The sequence below is a fragment of the Amblyomma maculatum genome, chromosome 9 (assembly GCF_055883805.1).
Source record: "Amblyomma maculatum isolate TAMU_Amacu chromosome 9, ASM5588380v1, whole genome shotgun sequence".
NCBI classification, from domain to species: domain Eukaryota; kingdom Metazoa; phylum Arthropoda; class Arachnida; order Ixodida; family Ixodidae; genus Amblyomma; species Amblyomma maculatum.
This window is the reverse complement of record NC_139352.1, coordinates 59,341,395-59,350,265: the sequence shown is the minus strand read 5'-3', so window position 1 is coordinate 59,350,265 and position 8,871 is coordinate 59,341,395. Positions and strand designations below refer to the sequence as shown.

Genomic DNA, 8,871 nt, shown 5'->3' with positions numbered 1-8,871 from the left:
CGCCAGACTACTCTGCCGGAGTACCCGGGTTCGATAGCTGCATTTCGATAGAGACGAAACGGAGAGGCGTCGGTGTGCTGTGCGATGTCAGCGCACGTTAAAGATCCCCAGGGGATTCGAAATTAATGGCAGTAAGTGGTCTTGCACAGTAACTAATTAACATTACAACATGTCAATGACCCATTTCAGATTATGTTAATTGTCATAGTGTCAAAGGGGTATTATTGTTGTGGTGAACATCGCTATTTTTTTGTGCATTTATGTAAATCACAAATATTTATTCCAATATTCATTCCCTTTAACTAAAGCAGCACGCTAGAAAATTGAAAAAAAAAGAAAAAGAAAAAGCATGCCATTCATTCATGCAACAACATCCACCTGCAGAGGCAGGATGATTTCAATTCTATCTACTATCCCATTCAGCTACAAATTGCATAATTTCATCATTTCTGCAAGCGTATTCTTTATTATGCAGAATTATGCAGAATGCATAATTTTAACAAAGATTATCAAGAACAATTTCACACTTCATTACAGCAGATATGTCTTACAACTCACCAATTTGTTTTGTGTCAAAGGACAGCTCACCTTTCTTTTCTTTATAACCTATAGCATGCAACAAATAAAACATCAGACAACAGACATATCTGTGTAAATGCTTTTATGCACATCTTTTTTTGTCAACATACAAACGTCTCCCTCAAAAAGCCCTTCCCCAAATGCATTTAAATAAACTTATCAACACGCATCAGTGGCAGTCCTGAAAAAAATGGCATTACTATAGTACTAGCTTGGTAAAAAAAGAAAAAAAAATGTTTAAAGAAGTAACAGACAACAATGAGAAGCGAGCGACAGCTCTACTGCATGCACTGCTCGCTGTTCTTCCCCTTCATAAGGGGGATGTAGATGTTTCCAACTGTCAGGAAGTGCTGCGGGTTAGAGAATCATCAACAATGGCGTGTACAGGCACTCACTTCCGTTACAGTTACATGAAAAACAAATAGGACTTTGGCGGGCAGGGCAGAGTATGTTCCAATAAGCGTCAACTGTACACAAATTCGAAAAAGAATCGTTGTGCGTTGTCGTGAGGTGTGTTCCCAACACACAAAAAGTTTGAGGCACCTAGAACATCCACAGCTTCACGTTTAGTTCTTGCCAGAGTCTTCTTTTAGCGTTACAGTCCTGTTAAAAATGATCTGGAAGCAGGAAAGAAAAAAAAACACAAATCAAAGCAGCATTCACATGACAACCCCTCAGCGTTTTTCCTCAGGCAGAGTTGTCCCACTCTCACCCTCTGCATAGCCGCAGTTTTTATGTGACATTTTTGGACAGACAGAACCACACGGTAGACCATGAAAGTTCCAAAGAGAGTTGCAACCCTGCCAAGTCCCAAATTTACTGCGCATAAGCAGAGTGCACTTTGACACTTCAAGTGTAATACTTCTATTTGGCACTGAACAAGGAAATAGTTTCTCTCGTAATGAAAACAATAACATACAACGTAAGCAAAATATGGCAGGATAGCTGGGAGCAACAGCATGGGGTACAATGCATAGGAGTGCACATGAAGAAAAGTTTTCAAGGTATCTTTCTGGTTTTGCAGAGCACCTTTGAAGTCATACGTTTGAGAACCAAATTCAAATACATGTCAGCTCGGGACGTATAAGCATAAAACATTATTTCAAAGCTGACGCATTTTTTTTTTATTCCCCATTATGTGCATGCTCCATCTGCTGCCATGTCGGGACACTGGGCACGACAGCTTCCCATAAGAATAAATGTATGGAGGGCGTTTTTTGTTTTTTTTTTTAACTGTTTACAAATTTAAAAAAAAAAAGAAAAAAAGAAACGCTGATAGTATCGTGAATGCCGCCTGCGAAGGCGGACACGAGATAAGGACATAGAGGTCAAAGTTATTTCATTAATAAGCCAAATTTAGTTAATTATTTTTTTAACTCTTCAGTTTACACTGCATGCTGCAATTACAATTTTGAAGACTGTAAATATTCAAAGCTAATACAATTTGCAGCATGTCCCTGAATGCAACAGGTATCGAGATATTCGCGATTACCTGAACCTGAAGACGTGGCAGACCTCAAACAAAGAATTATCAAAGCGTGCGAGAATATACCCCCGCAGGTTGTGGAACGAATGCTGCAGTCCATGAAGGATAGATTCATGGCATGCGCGTCATTTAAGGCAAGCACTTTGAGCATTATTGATGCATAAAACCTAGCCACCGAGATATGACGGGGCAGCAGTCATCAGTTCACGTCTTTTGAAATTACTGGGTTAATCTACACCGCCCGAGTTCTTTAATGCGTGCTCATCATAAAGAAAACGGTCGTTTTTGTGTTTCGACTCCATCAAAACACAGCTCCCCAACCGGACCAAGCATGCAACCTTTGAATCGGCAACAAACTGTCAGAACAACTGAGGCGCCACAGTGGGCAATGCGACCACACAGCCCAATGGCATAGGCTTAAATGGCAGGGACCCCCCTTTTTCTTTTTTTGCACTTTTTTACGGACCCCCCCTTTTTTTTTTACTTTTTTTTTTTTGCACTCCTTGAAAACATCCTCAGATGTAGACTACTAAACTAAAATAACAAGACCAAAGGTGAAATACAATTAGGGAAACGAGCAGCAGTAGTCTGTTCAATCAAATATAGTACTACCACCACCCTTCTTTTTTTGCATCCATTATTGGAACGTCAAAAGTTTGAGCTCAGGCATTCAAAATGAAACTTCTCCAAGACTAAGGAGCAGATTTATAATATTTGTGGTGCACTGTTTCCTCTCGCAGTGCCATTTAAAACCAAAACAAAAGAGGGCAGAGCTGCTTAGCAACAAAAACTATGTTCAACAGTAAAATCTCAATAACAAAATCACAGCTAATATGAATCTGTAAATTCGCATGTTCTAAACCGCTACCAAGCCACTATCAAAAACTCAAATGCCTGAACCGTGACTGTACCTACAAGCATTGGATGCCACCTTCACACCACACAACGGAGGATGTCATGCAGTTGTGCAGGCAATGGGCCACGACGTCAATGCAGAGATTGGCCGTTGCGGTGGGCAACGTGAGCCCTGAGCAGTGCGGTGCGGTTGAAAACAAATTCAACTAGCCAACAATATATACATTTGCTGTGTTTCTGCATATGGATGTTAAGTTTTTGCCTGATCTGAATTCCAGATCCTATAAACAATTTTTGAGACATGATGAGATTTTACAATCAATATTGTCACAGAAGCCAGTGAAACTGGTTCAGCAGGTTTACTTACACCTAAGTAAAAGCACCGGCAAGATAAGGCATGGAACCAACTGGCGGGCCTTATACGGTACTATCATGACATGCTTTGCTGTCTCATCATTTAAAAATCTAGAACTTTAATGATGCCTTGAAAGGTTGATCACGAGAAACAGCTTTAAGACTGCATGGTGCTCTATGAGCGACCTAAGAAGAAGAGCTGAGAAAGGAAATGTCTTATACTACTTTTCTTTAGCCATTTATTCTGACTAAAATTCTCTCCTTCCGTTTAATTTCACGTGCACCTGGGAAAGCACTGTTTCACTGAACAAGTTTGACTGAACTGGATTGGGTTGGTTGCTGCCAACACTGGCACTCATGACAACCAGCTTGTCAAAACTGTCTCTGCCATCCACCATGTTCGTCTACGTTCATCACGCTGTTTCTCTAGGAAAATTGCGATGATGCAATATAGAGAAGCCACGAGAAAGAGTTCCTTACAACTGCATGGCATTTGTGAGCTCTGCATGTCACAGAGAACAACGCAACTTGCCTGAGAATTGCACGGTGGTGAGTCTACCTTACACGTGTGATAACTCCTTGTGCCTAAAGGGCAGGGTTCAAGGCATCTTTAACTGTCTGCTGCTCAAGGACAAGTTAAGCTCTGCAACTCTACAAGCTGTGAGGGCCGGTTCAGCACGATGAATTTGGTAAGTATGCACCGGCTTTCACGTGAAATGAGCCAAATGCTTTGTCAGCGACTTGAGGAACTCTTTCTCGACCAAACAGTAACCCAGTTAAATTGCTCACAAAAGAGTTCTGCGTGTGAACCTTCTGATCAGCCTCACCTTCTCAGGTGTGGTGTCCTGGTCGACGCAGAAGTATCCAAGGCGTTCAAACTGGAACTTGTCCAAGACTGAACAGCTGGTCAGGGACTTGTCAATCAGCGAGTCACTGCAAACTGTCATGGCATCCTAAAAAACACAAAGTCAAATTTAGTTTACCCTTTGGGATGCTTGATGGCTAAGGAAACTGCAGCACCAAACGGATGCAGGTAAAGGCCGGAAAAAAGCTACAGAACAGAGACAACAACCAAGAAATCCAAGACACAACTTATGTTACTCAAACATGAAAGGTTTCCATGACTACACAACTGCTGTCAGCAAGGCTTATCCAAGGCCTGCCCTTTCCAGAGGCGCCTCCCTACATTCACTGTGAGCGAAGCGAGTGAATTTACGGCACCATGAGTGAACATCCACAAACAAGGACTACTTGGTATTTCGCATCGCCGGCTACCATTCATTTTTGTCGCCAATGAAAGTTGGTGCTGCTATACTCAATGACACCTTTTCTTGGCAGAGAAGGGAAGCCTACAGGTGAGGAACAACCATATATTGTATGGCAATCACCCAACTAGTTTGGCCATGTATCGCTGTGCCTGGCTGTTTGGGACGTTGCTCTCTCTGCGGCACCTTCACACCGTCGCTGGAGCAGCTGGCACCATCTATGGCAACTTCTTGTAGTTAGGCATAACTGATAAATTCGTTGCAATCAAGAAAAATATTTTTTTTTTCCATGACTTTCAGCATTAAAAGTGTTGGAAACATGCCTTAACTGAAAAAAGGTTGGCAATCGGCTATGTTTGAAGAGAAAATGTGTAACTGCAAAGCAGGGGACTATCTTCTGCTGCACAGGAAAAAAGCACTCGCCTTGGCTTTGGAAGTTTTACTCCACAGCCAGAAGAAGTTATAGCAAAGTAGCATTGCTCTTATGAATGTTTTTTGTTGAGAATCACTACAGACGATGCAGATTTTCGACTCATCCTACTAATCCAAGCACATACTCCATTAAAAAGCCACGTCAAACAGATCACGTTGCACACAGCACAATGCTCATCGTCTGCTTTACTTCGAAAATGCATGTCCCTGTGCCCCCAACAGCAACATAGTGTTTGGGATCGGTAATCTGAAATTTCAAAACACTTCACCACAGCGCCAAAACTAAGGGTGTCAAGCCACGTTTTAGCCTCAAGTCTTTAGACTCTAATACCACTTAAAGATGGTTCTCGGTTTCCCATACCTTCATCATAGCTAGTAAGCTGCCCAACTACGCGACATGTCATCGAGTGCACATGCCTGTTACACAGCCCTCTTAATGCCTGTAACAACAGTACTAGTTCTTTCACAAGTGTGGGACCTTGTCACGATCAGTTTTACGATGTACCCAACCACATACCAAGCATTCAAGACACAAGTAAAATTATGCTGCAGTTGGCTTTTAAGGCGTACCTCACAACACTTAAAACAACTCACAAAAGGGAAGTATACTCTAACCAAAGTAGCTCAATTATTTCCAATTATCTCGCAAAAATATGACAGCTATTTGTCTACAGTCGAGCCTAATTAGAAAGTTCCCACTACACCAAGGGTTCTCAAATCCTTTGGCCTCGAGGAACCCCAACAACCGTCAACATGTTCCAAGGAACCCACTCACCCTACCGGCTGCCACAATCACGCAATGCTGCTTGTGCATGAACTCATCCAGGTTTTTGTTTCATTCAGCTCACTTTTGTAGGTGTCTATGTGTTTTCTGCAATCTTATTTTTTGCGGGCTTTTTGCAACAATCAACTTTTTTATTAACTCCCCACCTCTCACTCATGCTGAGATGTCAAAATCACAAACAAGAATGCGGAAAACTACTCTCACAAGACCAAATTTTGATCTCATTTGCATGCTCGGCCAATGCCGGCAGTACAACCAGGTGGGCTGTACACACAGTCGTGTGATGGCTCGGCAAGCTTTCACTAGTGATCCGCTACTCTCTTCTAGCAGCAGCATGTCATAGGCATATTTTTGTACTTTCGCAGATACTGTTTTTGCAGCGCCAATGTGTTCTCCAGCAGCAGAGTTTTACTCCGATGGTCGCCACTGAAACGCTAGGAAAAACACAAAATGAGAAGCTCACGATTTTCTGTATTAGTCTGGCTCGGCTAACTGCCTTCAGTCGCTACACGCATGCATGCATGAACTCCAACATGCGTCACCTTGTGTGCCGTAACCCCTTTATTGCACCTTTCTGCTGTGCTTATACGTTTAATGACAGAGAAACTTGCATGCTGCAAAGTTCATGGATTGAGAGGAACATGGCCTATGGCACTCCAGTTAAAACGCAACTAAGTTAGCAGAGTGCAACATCTTTTCTCGATGCCAAGGTCTGTGCTGCGGACAATGTCAAAGCTGACAGTACCAAATTGAGAAACAAGCTACGATAAGAAAAGCAGACGCTCTAAAAAATCTTTCGAAGAAGTAGGCACTGTGCCTGGTTGGCATGTGCAGAAAAAAGTGGGATAGGAAAAATAGTTGCAGAGAAGGTGGGGTCAGACCAGTGGAAGCTCGTGGAACTCAGTTTGAGAAGCCCTCCTCTACGTCCAAAGACTTGTGCACATCCTCGTCGTAGCAAATAGCAAAGAACACACTGAACAGCACTCAGCACCATTAGGAGTGCAGTCTACAAAATGTGAAGAAGCGCAGGCAGCGAAGTAACACTCTCGCTGAAGTTTGGACAACTTACATGGTTCACGTCGCAAAGATAGCCACCGACAACCTCACTTGCATCCTCCGGATTTTTGTGGAAAAACCTGCAAGCAATGCAAATAAGGACGGTGTTGCATTACGACTTTTTTATAACCAACACGTACCAAGTGCACATGACCATGAAGTAGAAGAGGGGAGACAAGCATTAATTAAAGAGAAATAATGCTGGCTGCCCACATTCACAATAACAGGAAAAAGCACCAAATGCTTTGCAATCACTGCTGTTCATGCTATTCAGCGCAAGGTGCTATGAAAAAAGAAACCCAAGCTACCAAACTGGAGAGTCGATAAGCATCCAGTTCAATGCTTCTAACTCCTCGCTAGAGTTCTCTCAAGTGAGAATAATGGTCTTCCGAATTACTGCTGTAATGTAACATGGCCTCAAAACATTTTTAGCTGCATTGTGACACTACTTATCATTTGTGCGACTACTGTACGCGTGGCAGCTTGCACCCCTCAGATGAGGCCAAGTCAACTTCCAACTTACAGCCGGTCATAAAGCCGCACTTCACAGCTGACTGGTTTGGAGACCCAATGAATGAACGCACGCGGTTTCTCGGCTTCCTCAGCTTTCTGGCATGTTACCTCCAACCCTTGAATGTTTCCCGTGGCATCCTGGAAAAAAAAAAAAAAAAAGAGAAAAAGTTGGTCTCCGTGTACACCCAAAATTCCTTTACCATTTTAATGTATGGGCACGGGCTTGGTTTTACATATCTTTTTATATGCATTAGGCGGCTTCAAATCCAAGAATAATGGCCTGTTTAATGCAATTTAACACAAAACACATTTAACACAAAAAGCTAAACCAACACAGTAGCTGTACAGTGCAGTCCACTTATAATGATACCAGATATAACAATATATCGCTTATGATGATCAGATTTGTCAGATTTATCAGTTTTTCCATTTCCCCTGTGCAGAAATAAAACCAGATATAGTGATTGATTATTGGCAGCATATCGGATAAAACGATAGCTTTATCGCCGCCTGGTGCATGTTTACTTCGAAAATTTGCGTTTCATAAAAGAATAAAAAACTAAGAAGAGAATTACGCGAAACGTTGACATAAGCAGTGAAAACGAACCGGCCTGAAGAAATGCACGAAGGCCATTACCTGTGGTTAGGACATGAATGCTTCGTTATCGCAATCGCTGCTTGTCGCCGTGCAAAGATGCAGCCGTATCGTCATCACTACCACCAACTGTGCGTCCGTGAAATTGCGCTGACCACGACGAAGGTGCGTTAATTCTCGCGATGAAACAGTAGACTAATCGTGATTTCTAGCAGGGTTTCAAGGTTGGATGCCTCACAAAAAAATATGGGCTACGATTTTAATGATCATCAAGGCTGGGGATGTCCTCCAGTTCATCCAGTGGTTGATTAGTTTTATGCATGCAAAAAAGACTGTCACCAGCAGCTCAAGAGAGCACGAATTTTTTAAGTATGCTATCTTATGTTATTTTGTGGCAATTGATATATCCTGTAATAAAGTGGTTAGTGCTCTTTGCGACAAATTGGCATTGTTCAACCTGACTGACTCGACACTGAAAAGTAGGCAAGCTTATATGCATTAAAAAATATGCGGGTGTGTGCTCCTTTCTTTTTCTTTGCCGGTCCAGATATAACGATAATTGGTTATAACGACAGAATTTTCCAGTTTTCTCAATATCGTTAGAAATGGACTGCACTGTATAAGTAAAAAGTGGTTGAGGATCGATGCTTGAAATGAGGACCCATTCTGTGCCCTTGTCTTGTCTGCACATCAGTGCCATCAAACTGCCTGTTTCGAAGCCAGACAACTCTACCCAAGCGCCAATTGAGGCCATAAGCTACCATGGTCAACAATGTGGTCAGGAATGGTACTTTACTGTTGTGGTACTGTACTGTTGATGCTGTCAAAGTTGTGTGGCCCAATCACATGCAAAAAGACCCACAAATGTAGAACAGAAGACGCCCACCACCACAGCTCAGCTCAACTTGCACAGCATCAGATGCAAAACACAGTTGTGATAAGTTCTATCCTG

The 8,871-nt window shown here is 42.4% G+C and overlaps 1 protein-coding gene across 1 annotated transcript in view; it reads right to left on the bottom strand.

Annotated features, from left to right (window-relative positions):
* Positions 1-644: 644 nt before the first annotated feature.
* GlnRS (Glutaminyl-tRNA synthetase) overlaps positions 645-8,871 on the bottom strand; it is a 30,755-nt gene continuing 22,528 nt past the window's right edge. Inside the window, exons 13-16 of the mRNA XM_084578812.1 lie at positions 7,335-7,462; positions 6,825-6,891; positions 4,102-4,227; positions 645-1,196 (exon numbers count right to left, since the gene is read on the bottom strand). Coding sequence (XP_084434938.1) covers positions 1,146-1,196; positions 4,102-4,227; positions 6,825-6,891; positions 7,335-7,462 — 372 coding nt within the window. The 3' untranslated portion in view covers positions 645-1,145. The remainder of the gene's footprint in view (positions 1,197-4,101; positions 4,228-6,824; positions 6,892-7,334; positions 7,463-8,871) is intronic.